Source organism: Mesoplodon bidens (genome assembly GCF_964165515.1).
Source record: "Mesoplodon bidens genome assembly, chromosome: 2".
Lineage (NCBI taxonomy): Eukaryota > Metazoa > Chordata > Mammalia > Artiodactyla > Ziphiidae > Mesoplodon > Mesoplodon bidens.
Window position 1 is genome coordinate 151,755,766 of NC_138177.1, and position 17,235 is coordinate 151,773,000.

The 17,235-nt window shown below is 53.6% G+C and overlaps 2 protein-coding genes across 4 annotated transcripts in view; one reads left to right on the top strand and one right to left on the bottom strand.

The window, feature by feature from the left end:
* Nucleotides 1–4,556: 4,556 nt before the first annotated feature.
* Nucleotides 4,557–17,235, top strand: part of SLC2A1 (solute carrier family 2 member 1) — a 29,234-nt gene continuing 16,555 nt past the window's right edge. The window contains exons 1-2 of the mRNA XM_081225818.1: nt 4,557–4,824; nt 16,493–16,588. Coding sequence (XP_081081944.1) covers nt 4,807–4,824; nt 16,493–16,588 — 114 coding nt within the window. The 5' untranslated portion in view covers nt 4,557–4,806. The remainder of the gene's footprint in view (nt 4,825–16,492; nt 16,589–17,235) is intronic.
* The window catches only part of ZNF691 (zinc finger protein 691), an 80,348-nt gene continuing 72,620 nt past the window's right edge, over nt 9,508–17,235 (bottom strand). For 2 of the 3 annotated variants that reach the window (XR_014015190.1, XR_014015191.1), the window contains one exon: nt 9,508–12,033. The gene's annotated coding sequence lies outside the window, so the exon portion shown is untranslated. Of the gene's footprint in view, nt 12,057–17,235 lie in introns of all 3 variants that reach the window. The other variant, XR_014015192.1, reaches the window with a different exon arrangement.

Genomic DNA, 17,235 nt, shown 5'->3' on the forward strand with positions numbered 1-17,235 from the left:
GACTTCTAATCCTATAAATAAGTTTTGCCTGTTTTTGAACTTTGCATACATGAAATCACACTCCTTTGCATATGGCTTCTTTCACGCAACATTGTGTCTGTGAGCTGTAGCCACGTTGTTGTGTGCCAGGGAAAGATGCTTAAACAAGGAAATGACCATGTGCTGGCTGGATGTTTGAGAGAGACCATGGAGGTGGCAGGTGGGAGGACGGATGAGCAGAGCTAGCACAGGACCAGTGGAACAGAGAGAAGGGGATGGAGTCCAGTGCTATTTTGGAAGGGCAGAGTCCACAGGATTGGCTGGATATTGGGGATGAGGGAGAGAGAGGAGTCAAGGAAGATGCCAGGACTCTGGCTTGGGCTATTTGGTGGATAGAGGAACCGTCTCTGCAGTGGGGACCAGGAGGGATGGGAGAGGATAATGAGTTTAGACTTAAACATGGTGAAGGCCAGGTACCTGTGGGGCATTCAGAGGGCTGTCCTGGAGGCAGCTGGACAGACAAGCCTGGTGCAGGAGAGAATGGGGGGAAGGAAGTGTTCCCTCAATATCCCCCAGCATCCGGCGAGCAGGTGGTGGCCCTGATGAGAGTGTGTGCAGAGGGACGGGGAGGGGCTTGTGAAAGGATAAAGGAGGGAAGCTGAAAAGTTCTCTGAGAGCAGGTGGTATGAACTGGTGCGCAAATCAGAATAAAAATATTAAACATACAAAACTGTCCTCCCTGGCCCATCAGGACTTCCAGGAGTCCAACACAGTGTGTACCTGCAGCCTGTAAGGATCGGGGTTGCAGAATATCCTGCGGATCAGGGGCTCTCCGGTCCCAGTCCCTGCCAGCCCCACTTGCATCAGCTGCAGCTGACTCAGCAAAGCCTTTTCTCCTGGCTGCCAGAGACACTTGCCTTTAAAGGCAAAAAAAAAAAAAAAAAAAAAGCGCCTTTCCCCGGGCAGCCCTTACTCACTCCAGACTCGGGAGCTGCTGCTACCACCCCCTACCCCCTCACCCCGCCCCGCCCCCAGCGCGCACAGCGAGCCCAGCGCGGCTGGGGACCTGGAGCGTGCGAGCGTGCGCGCAGACACGCACCAGGCCGCCGGCATCCGCCTGGCCACCTGGCACCGCCCCGCCGGTCCCAGGGAGCTCTTTTCCTCCGACTGGCTAGGGCTAGATCTGCTTGGAATCCAAAAGTCCGAGTTCCTTCCTGGGCTAAAGGCAGCCTCCAGCGAACAAAGCTGCCAGTGTGAGAGCAGCTTGGGGAGGTGGGCACTTGGTCCTTCCAAGCGGAGCCCAAGGGCTCCACCCCAGCCTCCTCACCCTCCCCTTTAAAGCCTCGGGGTAGGGAAGGCTTGAGAGTAGTCTGAGACTTCCTCAGGTCGTTCCCCGCTCAAAAACCCTCCATGGCTCCCCACTGCCCACTGAATAAAGCCCTAACTCCTATACCTGGTATTTGACCCCTCCTCAGCTTCTTCTCCAATCAAATTCCCCCTAACTTCATCTCTTCTTGCTCCCAATCCCCTGCACTCCCGCCTCAGGGGCTACTTAGCCTGGCTCTCTGGCTTAAGCTGCACCTCCATGAGCCCGCTCTGGGCATTTGCTTTCTCTTCCCAGGCATCCCAAACTTCCAGGCTCACTTCCTTAGGCTTTCTCTGGTGCTCCCTCTCTGGTTGCAGTTAAATTCGGTTGCCCAGGACTCAGCCATCCAAAAACTAAACTAGCCCACCTGTGAATCTAATATCTGATCAGTGTCAATAGCTTCTGATGAATTTACCTCTATACTGTACCCTCCAGGGATCACAAAGCTTTTACACAAAGAACATCTAGAAATGCAATTTCAAGCAGATAATGGGAGTCTGTTGGGGCAGGTATGATGGGGTAGGGCGAAGGTAAAACTGTTTTTCTAGCCACTCTGCTCTGTCTTCAAGTCCCACCCTGACCATAGGAAGGGGGTTTGATTGGACTTCTGACATCATGAATTAGTACTGTTTATTTGGATAAACTTTTATACACAATCCGTTTTCCTCTGGCCAAGTCAGGAGGGGACCGTTACACCCATTTTACAGATGTGAGTCTTGAGGCTCAGAAAAGAGAAAGGATTTGCTTGGTGATGTTTGACAAGTAAATAGCAGAGCTGGGACTCAGGAGTCCAAATCCAGGGCTCCATCATCAGTCTCTGAGTGTGGTCTAGAGATTCTTTCTCCCCTTCAGCAGTCACTCCCTGCCTGTCTACTGTCTTCACACATGTTCTTCCCCTTGCCAAGGATGGCCTTCCCTCTGACCCACCTGGTGAACTCATATTCAGCCTTCTAAACCCTGCTCAGCCTGCCCTCTCCCTTTCCTGAAGCTCTCTCCACTCCCTCTCCTTCCTCTGTGGTACAAGTTCTCTCCCATACACATTCTTAACCATGCACACCCAACTTGGTACTGTTGCTGTGCATCTCGCTGCTTCATCCTCTCCAGTTTGGGGGCTCCATAAGGCTAGCAACAGGCTTGCCTGCCTCTGTCCCTGGGGAAGTGGCCAGCACAGGGCTGGCCTGCAGAAGGAAAGGGAGCCTGATGGTGAGTGTGCCCCATGAGTTGGGTGGGGTGTACCCAGAGCTGGGAGGAGGCATACACAGTAGACTGGATGTGCTCAGAAACAGGGAGCGATGGAGAGACTTTGAGCAGGGACGTGGCAAAACCCAAAAGGTACTTAAGGGAACACTGGTGTTGGCAGGAAACAGGCAGACTAGCTGCTCATATGTTCATTCATTCCTGCCTTCTTCCTTCACTCCTTCACCCCTGTGTCTCAGCTACAGAAGCCATCCTCAAGATGCTCAGTCTGGAGGGAGACAGAAAAGACAGCAGCACACTAAGAAGCATCGAAGGGTAAAGGAGAGAACAAGCTCTTGGAGGACTCAGGGACACTTCCCGGAAGGTGCCCCATTCTAGGGGTGCTTTGTGTCATCAGAAGCATTTTGGCTTGGTGAGGTGGAGGTGGAGGGAGTCAGGCAGAAGAAACGATCTGAGCAAAGGTACAGATGTGGAAAGTGCTGGTGTGAGGGGTGAGGCTGAGCCTGTAAACTGCTGCCCTGAGGGCCTTGCTAGACAGGCTGGACCTTGCTGCCTCTATGGCAACGTGGGACATACAAACAGGAGAGGGTCAGCACTAGAGGACATGAGGCCAGAGGCACTGGAGGCCCTGCAGACAGAAGGAAGGGAAGGAGGATGAGATGGCACAGAAGGTGAAATCAACAGGACTTAGGGGCCCTTGGCACCAGAGGAGGAGAGAGGTGGCCCTAAGCTTTCCAGGCTGAGCAGCTGGGACACCAGAGAAATAGGAGCCATGGGCAGGGGTGTGCCCAGAAGGAGCAGGCCTTCCCTTCCAGGGCTTCTTGGTCAGCCAGGGTGCCCCCTCCCAAGGCCAGCACTGGACCCACAGCCCAGACAGAGGACTCCAGGGGTCATGGGGTCAGCTCAGGCTCCTCCTTCCCAACAGAAAGTAGCCCCTCCCTGGGCCCCTCCATAGGGAAAGGGACCCTCAAACTAACCTCAGGATTTTGTCCAGACCTTTGGACTGGGGGGTCTTTCCTTTCACTGTGTCTCAAGTAAGACACGGGTCTAGAAGAAGAAACGAGGTGAAATCAGATGAAATAAGGTGAAATAATACCACTACCACTAAAGGGGGACTTACCGCGAGTTAAGCATGTGCTGAGTATTTCATGAGCTTATCTGGACATTGTATCTCTCATGATAGCACATGAAGTTGGTAGTCATGTTCATTCCGTTTAACCCAGAAGAAAGCTGAGCCTCATAGGCCAGCACCTTGCCTAGGATCACTCGAGGGCTGGTCTACAGTGGAGCTGGTTCAAACCCAAGTTCTCCTATGTTCCTACCATTCATATTTTTCACACTTACCTGTCACCATAGAGTCACATGTACTGTCAGGAGTGGAGAAAGGCTTCACAAAGGGGGTGATATTAAAGTGCAAAGAAGAGGTGGGCATAGGTTTCCAGGCAGAGGGCCCAGCCTGTGCTAAAGCAAGGCTTGGCTTACAAACAGGAATGCGGGGATGGAGAGGGGAAGGGAGAAAATCGCGGAGCGAGACCTCCCGTAGTCTAACAAATACTTAAATACCACTTACCACGTAACAGAAGCTGTTCTAAACACTTTACAAATATTAACTCACTTAATCTTCATAACAAACCTATGAGGTGGTTCTATCATTACAGCTAGTTTCCCGAAGTTATCCGGTGGCGGAGTGAGGACTCCAGTCCTTGCTCTTAAGCGCTACCCTATGCCGCTCCTATTTTGTCTCACAGCCGGTACGACCTCCTCCATTTTGCTACAGGCCGCCGAGGCTCAGAGAGGTGCGCACACTTGCTGAGGGTCACACAGCGAGGGAACTCCCGGGACCCAGAGAGCAGGGGAGACCCTCAGCCACAGCGAGGTGCCCGCAGGGCGCCCTCCCGCCCCACTACCCCGGCCCTGGCCCCCTCCCAGCGGAGCCCCGCCCCGGACGTGCCCAAGTCCCCGCCCCCAAGGCTCTGCCCACCCCTCCTCCCCCGCGCACCCCAGCCGCCCCAGCCAATGGCTGGGGTCCTATAAACGCGAACGTCCCAGCGCTCAGAGGTAACCCCAGCGAGCGTTCAGATCGTGGGCCTTAGGTCCCAGGAGCTAGCTCGCTAGGGAGCGGGAGGCCAAGCGACCAGAGTCGGAGTCAGAGTCGTAGTCGGAGTCTCGGGACCGGAGCCGGAGCCTGATCCGCAGAGTGCAGCCCGCCCGCCCGTCGCCGCCCGCGCACCCGGCGCTGCCAGAGCCTCCGGCGCAGCGCGGCCATGGATCCCAGCAGCAAGGTGAGTCGCGCGCCCGCGGGCCCTCCCCGCCTGGAACAAAGGCGGAGACCCCCGGTCACCCCTCCGCCGGCCTAGGCCTCCCAGTGCCTCCCCGGCGGCCCGGACGCTCTGTGCGCCCGGGGCCGGCGGCGCGCCTCTCAGAGCCATGCTCGGCGCGGGCCTTGAGCGCAGCGCCCTGCCGCTGCCGGGGACGCGGGCGGGGATGGGGTCGGGATCTGGCGGGCGCGTGGGCGCCGCGTGCGTTGTTGGCGCCTGCAGTGAGCAGCTAGCTTCCTTCCGGGGGCGCCGCGCCGTCCACGCGGCCCGGGAGGGCCGGGGGACCCAGGGCCCGGGCGCGGCACGTCGCTCACGATCTCCTTCTCAGCGGCCCTGCTCCGACTTCTCCCGGGGCGGGGGAGGGGGCCCGAGCGCGGCGCCCATTGGCTGAGCCGGCCGAGCCCCCGGCCGGGCCCCGGCCCGGGCGCTTGGAGGAGGAGGGACCCGCCCCCGCTCGGCCGGCTCGGAACAGATGCTCCCTTTTCCTGGGCGCCACACTGGGCTCGCGGCCTGGTGTTGGGCGTTTTCCGCGGCCTCGCGCAGTCCCCGCGCCGGTCCTCCGGGGTTCCAAGGCGGAGGGCACTCTCTTAAGGCCCGGGCTCCAACCCCAGGTTGCCTGGCTACAGGGTTGAGGCGAAAAGCCTGACTTCCGAGGCCCTTCTTTCCGCGTAGTGCAGGCCCCAGAGCTTTTGCCAGGACCCGGGGAGATGTGCTCTGAGGTGGCACGTTTCCCTGCTCGGGCGGAGCTGATGGCAGGACGGAGAGAGTACCCCAGGGGCCTCCGCCGCGATCCCGGGGCGGCCGAGGGTCGGGAAGGGGCCCCTGGCTGGAGTGGAGTGGGAGTAGCGCGCTCCAGGGAGCTGAGGGACGCGGGACTGAATAGATGAAGACTCTTCCTTCCCCCGGGAGCAAACAACTGCCTAGATACGATCTCTTTTTTTCATTGTAAACGGGCTTGCCCTACAGGGGATCTTTGTGACTTTCCCAGAACGGTTCCTTTCCGACAAATATTTATTGGTCCCCACCTTGTGTGTTGTAGGGCATTGTTTCTTTCCTCCCTCCCTTCCTCTCCTTTCTATAGAATATTTTCGAGTGACTTTTTTCTTTGAAATTCGGCAGGGGAGGCACGAGGATGTCCGTTTTTCCACCTGGCATGGGGGGTTAGCACTGAACTCTGTACTGCCCTTCCTATGGGCTGTGGAGGTGTCCGGTGGAACTGAGCAAGGTCTTGGCTGGGCGGAGAGGTGCGTGACGGTGACGCCAGGCTGTACCCTCAGCGGGAAAAGGCTCCTTTATGCCTGATGAATTCAAACAACTTGCTTCACCACCCTGCCCTGGCCTGAAGGGAGACCCTGAGCCCAGAACACATTTCCTGACAGTCATAGGTGAGCCATTATGCTGGGATATAACAAAATAAAAATAAAATGAGAAGCTATTTTAGCTAGTGGTAAGAACGTTGCCACTGCAAAGCTTAAATATTTGCTGTGTTACCTCAGGGCTCTGGCAGGTCACTTAACCTCTCTGGGCCTCAGCTTCACTGTCTGTAAGAGAGGGAAAACTTTTTTCGCTCCCTCAAGGGTAAGAAGTGTCTGTTCAGCATGTGATGCAGGACCTGGATGTTCATCTGTTGAGTGGATAAGTGAATATTCTGAGAGAAGACAGAAAAGTGGAGGAGAAAGTCAACAGTCACTTGTAGTTCACTAGGCTCTGGGCTCAAATGCTTTTCAGTGTCACTGACCCTCCATATATAGCTCTGCTGGTTCAGGGGCCTAGAGCTCGGAGAAGGGAAGTAACTTACCTGAAGTCACACAACTAGTAAGTGGCTGAACTGGATTTGAACCCAGGCCAATCAGAAAGGGCTTTCTGTCTACACTATCCCTTTTCACCATAGACTTTCTTGAATTTTGAGCTGAGGGGAGAGGGTTTGCCTAACTTCAAGGGTGCCCATGTGCCAGCCAGTTCTGTAGCAGGTAGGTGTTTTTCATGCAGTACCCTCCAAACTTTTTTTGTTTTGTTTTGTTTTTGTTTGTTTGTTTTGTGGTACGCGGGCCTCTCACTGTTGTGGCTTCTCCCGTTGCGGAGGCTCCGGACGCGCAGGCTCAGCGGCCATGGCTCACGGGCCCAGCCGCTCCGCGGCATGTGGGATCTTCCCGGACCGGGACATGAACCCGTATCCCCCGCATCGGCAGGTGCACTCTCAACCACTGCGCCACCAGGGAAGCCCCCTCCAAACTTTTGATTGCCGGCTCCATCAATAAATAATTTTGGAGCACCTCCTTCCCAGTGGTTTATCTGTATTTATAAATTCATGTATGTGCACTGTTATAATAATAGATTATATGCCTACATAAAGTAGAAATTTCAAAAGACAAATACAGATAACAGTTATAGTAAAACATTTTTTTTTTTTTTTTTTTGCTAAACTTTCTATGGATCATCCTGTATACATTCTAGAAAAAAGCCCTTCCCTTTGGAGCTGCTGATTCGATCAGCAAGCCCAGCCCTTATGTGCAAGAGGTTAAACTGAGGCCTGGAGAAGTTATATCACTTGCCCAAGGCCTTAAAACCAGGTGTGTCTAGTTCTGAAGTTCCTTCGGCTATGTTCCTCCTCATCTCCTCAGTTGACTCAGCTGACATTCCTGCGTTCTGTCGTGCTCCTCTGCGGCTCATCGTGCTGAGTTTAACTGAGTAGGAAGTAGGGAGGAGACAGGTTGAAGACCCTCCTGTCCCAGCCAGCGCTTTGCTCATGCTCCGTCCTGGGCAGCAGATGAGGGTGAGCCCTGCCCCCAGATGTCTCACCCAGCCCTTTGTGAAGAACTCCCAATGAGTCCCTCCTGGCACCCCAGTCGTGCCCCAGGACTCTGCCACTCCGCCCTCCAGACAAAGGAGAAATGAGAAATCCGTGGGGTTCCTCAGCCCCTCAGTGGTACGGAAGAGCATAGGCTTTTGAAGTCCTGCATTTGTGGTTTTGAATTCCAGCTTAGCTCAGTTGCCACGTCTGCAGAATGATGTCATTTTCATCATTAGAGTGTCTGTATAAGAATTCGGAAATAAATGTGTCTGTCTGTCCCCATGGGTGCTCCATAAATATCCCTTGCTTCTCTGGATTCCCGTGATGCACTGCACCTACCTGGGCCCCAGGTGACCTGCTACCTGGGTTGCAGCCTCTGTCCAGGAGTCTGGCATTTGGGCAACATGAGCTTTTGGGGAGTCCCAGGATGCCCGGGCTGTATCGCTTGGTCGGGTAAATCATTAAAGTTCCCGCTGGCTAGTTCTCCAGTAGGGGTTTTGTCAGGAAGCTGGTTTGCAGAGTAGCCCATGGGTGAGAATGCCAGGCCCAGAGATGGGTCAACTGATGTGGCTGCCTTGCCTCCCCTGTGAGGGTGATAACAAGTCATGATGACATCACAGCCCAATGGAAAATGACTTTTCCAAGGTCACATACTAGCCTCCCACCACAAAACACCTGCCAGCCTTTCTAGGATGGCATAAGAGGATAAAAGAAAGTCCCCAGCAGGAAGGGACCTTCCAGTGCATGGCCCAGCCCTCTGTTTGACAAATAGGAAACTGAGGCCAGAGAAGGAAAGAGGCTTAGCCAAGATAAGGCTGTCACAAAAAATTTGAGATGTTCTTCAGTATTTTTTTTAAAAGACATGTTTTTTTCTGCACATCCCTGTCCTATGTGCCACCTTCCACTCACTCCAAATGAGCAGGAGTTCCCAGACTTTCCAGCCTCTTTCTGGGTGCAGTCTAATAGCTGGATTAGATATAATTTGACAACTGAAAGCCTTCTGTGGATGGAAACAAAACACATCCTCATAAAACTATGACTTTGGGGAAGTGGCCATCCTCAGAGCCTCAGTTTTCTTCCGTGTAAAATGGAGGTTCACTCCACATGGTAGTTGTGGCGAGACTGCCCAGTGCCCTCAAGCAGGGTGGTGGCTATTTTCAGTGGAATGACCCTTTGCACGTCCAGTTTGGGTGTACGGACATCGTAAACATCTCCGTGATGATCCTGTCCCATGCTGAGCCATTCCGGGACCAACCCTACCTGGCCTGGAGCTGGGTCAACCCCCAATCCCCTTGTAATCAGCTTGTGACTTCGAGGAGCTCAGCTTTCCCCAGTGCCTCCTGGTCACAGGATGTCAGGGCCTAGAGCTCTGCTCCAGCTGCAAGGGTACAGGCATCCAGTTCTCTCCCCCTGCCACCCTGGCTGGCAGAGCTGGGGAGGCCTGGGACAAAGGGGGACCGTGCAGCGTTGGCTTGGGACCTGCAACCTCCCCCCTCCCCCACCTCACTCCTGGGCAGAGAGGTGACAAAGCCACTCAGTTTGGTAACCTGCATCCCAGAATGGTAGAGGTTGAGAAGGCTCCTGGTTGGACCTATGGGCTCAGAGAGGCTGTGTCTAGGCCTGGTCGCTAAAACAAACCTCCAGTTGTTACCAGCCTCCTCCGTGGGAGGCATGGAGTGGAGCCTAAGGCTCTGCCATCCAGTCTCCAGGCCAGGGAGGGAGTAGCTCAATAGCTAATGCATAAACATTGGGGTTTTGCAGTAACGGAGCAGGGCTCCCAGACCTTGAACTCGTGCAGAATGAGGGCAGTGTTCACCCTTTCTAAGACTTCAGCACCACCACCTTGCTGGCTTTTGCTTCCCCAGGACCTTGGTACCCTGGAAGGGGAGAGAGCTATCGCCAGACCCCAACTTAACGAGCCTTTGGCTACTGAGGCCTCTGCTGGACAGGACATCTGCCCAGAGCGCCTAGCCCAGAGTTCACCCCCACTATTTTGGCACTGGGGAGTGAGGAGGAAAGGGCTCCACCAGAAACAGCTCTACCATTTGACCTCAGACCAGCCACAGCTCCTGTTGGAGCTAATTCCCTCAACTGTAACAGGGATTATACCTACCTCTCTAGGTCAGGTTGCAGGGTTTTTTTTAAAATTACAGAAGTACTGTAATGGAGCCAACTATAGAGAAGCATGCAAAGTAAGAGAGTAAACATCTTCTCCCAGTTGTAATGGTTTGGTGTTTACCCTCACAGACCTCTTTTTGTGCATGTGTATATGTGTGCCTATAAATGGAATTTAGTGTAATTGGATCACGCTTTCTACATAGTTCTGTGCAGTCCAGTGCAGCCCATCCTGTTCACCTACCAATACTTGCAGTGTTTCTCTCTGCAAATATAAGGAAGTGCCATTATACGAGTTCATTGTCTCTTCCTTCCTTACACAAAATGTACATTGTATACATTGTTTAGTACTTTGCTTTTTTACCTGGCACTCTTTTCATATCAAGTACATACAGATGTGTTGCATTCTTTCCAATAGGTGCATAATATTCCATTACAAAATGTCCCACCGTGATTAAGAATTAAGTGATTGTCCTCATCACTTTCTTTCTTCATACCACTCACCACCTGATGTATTTTAGGTATTTATTTTCTACCCTTCCACCCTACCCCCTGCTGCCAGCCCCCAGCTAAAATACCAAATTCCATATGAAGCAGGGGTTCGGTTGAGTTTATTGCTGAATCCCCATTGACTAGAATAGCGTTGGGAACATGCACTCAGGTATTGTCTTTCCTTAGTAATATAATTTCTTATTCTTAGGAAACCTCTCTTATGGAGAACAGGAGGTCTTAGGGGAAGAGGATTTTTCAAGGTCACGCAAGTGGGGTACTTAAACTTGTCTGCTGAGAGTGTTGGGGACCTTTACATATTCCCATGGTCTTATCAAATTAATCTTATCATAGTCAAATTGGTGCCCACCTCTCCACTGAATGGGTACCTCTCTGGGGTGTCAGCTTCTCCAGGTGCCCGGGTGCTGACTCAGGGAGTCATTTGTTTGCATTTAACACCTTTTTGGAAGATGATTTGGTTTTGCCTGGAAGGCTTTGAAAAGTCCTGTGCAGCTCGTGTGTTGGGTATGCACTTGGCAATTCAGAGCACCTGGGGCTTAAAGCAGAGATGGGCAAATTTTTTCTGTAATGGGCTAAACTGTAAGTAAATATCATCAGCTCTGTGGGCCATATGGTCTGCTGTTGTAGCACAAAGGCACCCATAAACAATATAGTCTTCACAAACAAGTATGGCTGTGTTCCAATCAAATGTTATTAATGGTAACAAATTTGAATTTTTTTGCCAAGCCACACGGCTCGTGGGGTCTTAGTTCCCCAACCAGGCATTGAACCTCAGGCCCACGGCAGTGAAAGCACTAAGTCCTAACCACTGGACTGCCAGGGAACTCCCCTGAAATTTGAATTTAATACAGTTTTCATGTATCACAATATATTAGTCTTCTTTTTTTTTTTTTTTCCCAGCCACTTAAAAATGTAAAACCCATTCTTAGCTGGCAGGCTGGATTTGGCCACAGACCACAGTTGACCAACCTGGGCTTAGAGCAAAATCTACCCAAGCAACCAAGAGGTTTCTGAGCCTTGGGCCTGGGCTGTCCTGGCTCAAACTGGGCAAGGCCCAGCGAGTTGCTGGAATGGAATTTGACCTACATAGGAAGGAAGGAGCAGATAGAAACCTTGCTTCCTTTGGGGACGAAGCAGGGGAGGACGTGAGCAGGAAGGGTTTGGCAGCAGAGACCCCTCAGTTTGAAGCTTCCAGCAGCCGAAGGCCTCCTGATCATCCGCCTTTTCCACTCTGAGTCTCACATTTTCTCATCCGTGAAGTGGGAGCCATCTTTCCCCCAGAGCCTGGTGATGGTGGTTAAATCAGGATGTGGATGCAGCCCCTGGCACGTTGCCTAGGGCCTGCCCGGTGCTGCTGGTGCTGATAAAAGCGGCAGCTCCCTCTCCTCTCTGCTTTTAAAGACTGATGAGCACCTTCTGCCTCCAGGGCCTCTGCGGGGTGCAGGGGAGGCTCAGCCATGCAGAAGTCCTGACATCACTGGAGGACTTGAAGAAGATGGCTGAGAGGAGTAAATGCCTGAGGTCACCTGAAGGTCAGCCTTCACATGGTTATTACTCTTCTTCTTGAAAAGACCTGACAGGCTGGAAGAGTTCAGAGGGTAAAACGCCTTGTCCAGGAATCCAAAGAACTCAAGTCCCAGAATTGGCTTTTGTTTGCTGAGTATCCTGGGCCCCTACCCTCTGACCTTAGGCTCCGCATCAATCTCATGAGGGTATTACAGCAATTCTGCAGTTTCTTGGGCTTCTTTTTTCATCTCCTAGAATTTTGTTCAAATGAAATCTTAGAAAATTAAATTTAAAAATAAATTAATTAATAAATAATAAAAAGGGAGCTGTCACGGATACCATAAACCCCTGCTCCACCCTGCTTAGAACTGGGGACCATGCAGTTACAAGGTCCTTGTCCCATGCTCCAGTGCACCCAGGGCTACTCAGGAGCTGTGGGAGGAGGAAAGGATGTGAGTGACATCTGGCTCATCCCTGCTCCAGGACCCTCCTCCCATTGGGAGTAACCTACCTCTGAATGGCGTGGCCACATGCCTTCCCTCAGCCAGTACTGACTGGGAGAGCCAGGAGCTGGAGTGCGTGCCAGGGAAAGGCCCGGCCCACGGACGCAGGTCGAAAGGCCACGCACGGTGCTTGGCAAGTTACATGACCTGGCTAGGCCACCCGGCATCCCCGTGTGTGGGAGGAGAGGTTCTGAAGCCAACACTTCATCAGTGGCTTCCTGGGAGAAGGAGAGCTCTAAGTGGGCCTCAGGACCCCCAGAATTGGGATGGGGTGGTGAGGGGTGAGGGCATGAGAGCCTCCTCGTGCAGGACCCTGAGCCCAAGCACTTGCTGAACTGAGAGGCCTGGGGCACCCCTAGGAGAATCAGGATTTGAACTCGGGTCAGAGGTCTTTCCTCCACAGCCCTGTGGGTTGGGGTGGGGGACTGGAGAGTTACTTTTAGGCTGTTTCCAGCTCTCAGGGCTGATGTTCCAGTACTCATCAGGGGTTTGCTACATGGTTGAGTTCAAATCTGTTAGGATGAACACTGTTCTCAGAGAACAGATACATGCAGAGCCAGCTTTGCCCAAAAAGCTAATTTCAGAAGTGACAGGTTTGCTTTGTATACATATTCAGCGCTGCACCCTACTCTGGGCACCCTAGGTACCATTCTTAAGGAGTTCCCAGTGTGGTGGGTGGACAGCAGATGGGTATTCCCAACTGCCTGGAGCAGAAGCTGGAGACTGTAGAGCACACAGCAAGGGCAAAGGCCTGGAACAGCACGGGATGTTCTAGGAGGTAGCCCCATCCCCAGGGGTGGTGATAGGGGGCCCTGGTCACAGATTCTGGACTCTCCCTTGCTCCTCCACCCCTATAAAAGGCTTCCACAGAAAGCCGTGAGCTGTGGGGCTCGTACCCCTTCTTTAAGGCATCACCAACGGGTCCATCAGCTTGGCACCTAAATATATACATGTTGAATCAATGGACTTCATCACCGCCTTTCAGTTCCAGCCACGGGACTGGTGGGGGCAGATGGTGCCATGGGGACTTCCCATTCCTCCTTGATTCAGCGAACACCTGTCGAGTGAACCCTGCCGGCTCCATGATGCAGAGCTTGACAGCAAGCCTTAAGGGAAGGCACTCTTATCCCCATTTCTTATGTGAAGAAACTGAGACCCAGAGTCAGGGCTACCACTTATCCCAACTCCAAGGTGAGGGAAGCAGCTCGATGCCTTTCAGCCTGGGTCTCCTGATTCCAAGTCCTGTCGTGAGCACGCTGGGTGCGGTGGGGGCGGTGGGGGCGAGAGGTGGTGGGTGCTGCTTGCCTACCCAGGAGCGGGGGCCATGCTCCTCCCCTGGATCTAGCATCCAGCTACACTGAGCACCCCGTTAGATCCGGCCTTGCAGAGCCCCCCCTTCTTCCCCCTGCACGTACTGTTCTGTCTACCTGGAATGCAGTCTTGCCACCGCTTCTCCACTTGGCAGACTCCCTGCATGTCCTTCACGGCCCAACTCCAGTGTCACCTCCCAGGAACCCACCTTTGATTGATTGTCCCAGGCAAAATTACAAGTCTGTCCCTGCAGGGCTCCCGCAGTGCCCCGGTTGAAGCTCAGACCACACTAGCCTCCCCTTCCCAATGGACCTGATGCCTCTTCCTTGATGTCAGGACCGGGGCCCGGGGCACGAGTCACTGAGCCTTTTAGTAGTTCTTGATGCAGCAGCCTGCCTGGGTGGATGTGGATATAACCCAGCCGGTGGGTAGGCAGGTTTTCTAAAGCAGAGTTTGACCTTGACCTGCCAAGTGGCAAAGTCCAGCAGAGGGCTTTGTCCTTGGCTCCCAGCAGCCCCCACTCTCAGAGGCACAGCTGCTCAGCAGGGCCCCAAGACTGACTTCAGAGGCCCAGAGACCCCTGGCACACCAGAGCCAGACTGGAGACAGGGCTGTAGTAATAGTACTGCCTCCCAGCAGAGCCCCTTCTGCGAGGGCATTCATGCAAGGGCACGATTTTTACCAGATCTGCATATCATATGTATCATTTTTCACTTCTATTTTTATTTAAATTGCTGTGTTCTAAATAATATGAAACCACAGGGCTTGTAAAAAATATTTTGAATAGGTGATACATTCATGTGGTTCAAAATTCAAAAGCGTACAAAGGGATATAAAATGGAAATTCTCCCTTCTACCCTGCCTCTGCCACCCAGATCCCCAAGGTACACTGTTACCTTTCTTGTGCATTCTTTTAAGGAAGTAGATGTGTATATTCTCCCCCATCCTAGCTTTTTTTTTTTTTTCCCCCACACAAAAGGTAGCATACAACACACTGTTCTGAAGATTTGCTTTTTACTTAATATAACTTGGGGAGTATGCCAAATCAGTACCTAAAGAGCTTTTTCTTTGTTAAGTACTCCATTATATAGCTATGCCACATTTTTTCAAATCATAGGTTTGCATTGCTAGTTTTATATTTATTTGAGTGTGTACTAGAAAAATATATACCTTGTATACCATTAGTATCAGACAATGGCCAACCTCAAGGCCAACCCTGAGCCGTGACACATGTGACTCACCAGGCAGAAAGTCCCCACATAGGGGTTCAACAGCCGCTGTCATGCCGTCCTTGTGACATCCTCTTACTTAATCCCAGTGGTCACCCAAGGAGTTGGGCTTTGCCGGGGCCCACCAGAGGAGGCCTGTCAGGTGCTCACCACCCACTCGGAACCAACAGCCTTGGGTCTGAAGGCTCCCTAAGGAGTTGAGAGGGAGGCTCTGAGGGGTGCTGGGCAGGGTGGGCCGTGACAGACAGGATTTACAGGGAGTGCAGCCTGCTGGGAGGAAAGCCCCAGCGTCTAGGATGAATGTCCAGAGTTTGGCCAGGAAGGAGCCTGTGGGAAGGAAGGATCCAGCTCTCCCTTGACAAGGAATGGGCTCTGAACTCCTGCTGGCTGAAACCTTCCTCTTAGCCTCTGACGTGAGAACCTTAGCTTTCGCAATCGTTGGCCTGACGGCTTCTAGAGAATGAAAAGACCATACTAGGAATGTGTCTGATTAACAGCTAAGCCCAGCGCTATCTGTGAGGATCTTGAAGTCAGGGCTGCTTCTGGGTTCCGGGGTCGGGGGAGACCAAGGCCATCGCCAAGCTGAGGTTCTCCCCTCCACAGGTAGGTGCGGCTCAGGATCTGTGCCTCCACCCCTCCCCTCCAGTGCCCAGCCCCGTGTGGTGCACCTGGTGAATGCCCGCCCGTCATTTCTTTGGCATCCCTCCCCCCGGGCCCCGTTCTTTTGGTCAGTTAAGGGCCTGCCTTAACTGTCATACATCTTGGCTTCTTCATTTTAAAAGCAAACGAAAGTCCTCTCCCTAGCAGGGCACCTTGCTCTCCCCGGGCCCTCCTGCCTGCTGGCCTCCTCCCTGCCTGCCGCCTCCGGCCCTTGGCTTCCAGGTGACAGAATCCCACTGCCCTTTTTCTCCCCCAGCCCTTTGCCCATTGGAAACACCTTGACCCAGCACTCTTACTCGCCTTGTGTCATGTACTTTTCCAAAGCACATTCCTGGCTGGTATGTCATCTGTGTCCCAACAACCCTGGGAAGCTCGTGGTCTGGGGATGGTTGTCCCGAGCTTCAGCCTGGCTCTCTGCAGACCCCTGAGTAAGCTGGAACTTGTCTCTGCCTCAGTATCTGCCCTGTGAATGGAGGCGAGGGTTTGCAGACAAGCAAACAGACGGTCCGGGAGGAGTGGGGAAGGGGACTCACCTGCTGGAATTCACAGAGCAAGGAGGCAGGTGGGCTGCAATTAGAAGCCAGCATCTTGGGCTCCAAATCCAGGGCACTTCGCCCATCCATGCCACTCCTCCCACGTAATTGGGTCCCCCTTGCCTTGGTTCCTGGGCCTCCCAGCCAGAGAGTCTGGAGCCACCTCAAGCCCAGGCATGGCTTCAACAGGGGAATGAGACCCCGGAGAATGCCAAGCCCTGGCTACAGAGAGGGGGAAGACCCTAATTACCCTCTCTCCCCAGGAACGAGTCTGGCCAGCCCAGTGTCTAGAAGTTGGCAGGGCTGGTTTGGGCACCTGAGGTTGGGAAGTGGCCAGGTTTCTTCAGAGAAGGGCTGGTGTGGTGCCAGGAGTCAGGCAAGCTATCTGAACGAGGGAACCTGCCAGCCCAGGCCCTGCCCTCTAGTAACCTGGGCCTGACGTGCCTCTAACAGTGTGGGGTTTTCTCTCCGCAGAAGCTGACAGGCCGCCTCATGCTGGCTGTGGGAGGGGCAGTGCTCGGCTCCCTGCAATTTGGCTACAACACTGGAGTCATCAATGCCCCCCAGAAGGTGAGTGCTGTGCCATCCTAGGCTTCTCGAGACCAGAGGGCTCTGCTGTGCACCCCTGCCCCCATCACACACACACGCACGCTCACCCTGCCTCTTGGACGTTGGAGTCATTTACATCAACTCACCATCTGCCTTACCAGCCAATATTCTGGCCCTGAACGGGTTAGAGACTCTTAGCTTTGGCCTTGGAATCTTGGGGCCCACAGATCCACGGGATCTTTATAAGTCACCTTGACCAACCTCCCACCCGACACAGACATTTGTAAAAATTGAAGCTGTGTTCGGTGTAGTGGTGCTGCATTCGTGCAGCCCTCTGGGGCTACAGAGGGCTTCCATGGTGCTTTTCTCACCTGCTCACACCGAGCCCTAAGGCAGGCAGGCAGCCGTGCCCACTCCTACCCTGTAGGTGCGGGCAATGGCCAGAACCTGCCCAGCATGACCAGCTAGTCAGGGATGGAGCTGGTATACGACACCAGTCTGCCTTGGCGCCCTCCCTACCAGGTGGTCCCCGAGCCCGTGCTCTCACCCATCCACATGCAGCACACTCCCTTGTAAGGGAGCCCGTTCTAGGCTGAAACTGTCTACCTCCCTGGAGGACCCGGGCCAGGCAAAGCAAAAACGGCGTCTTGCCCTAGGGAACTGGAGGG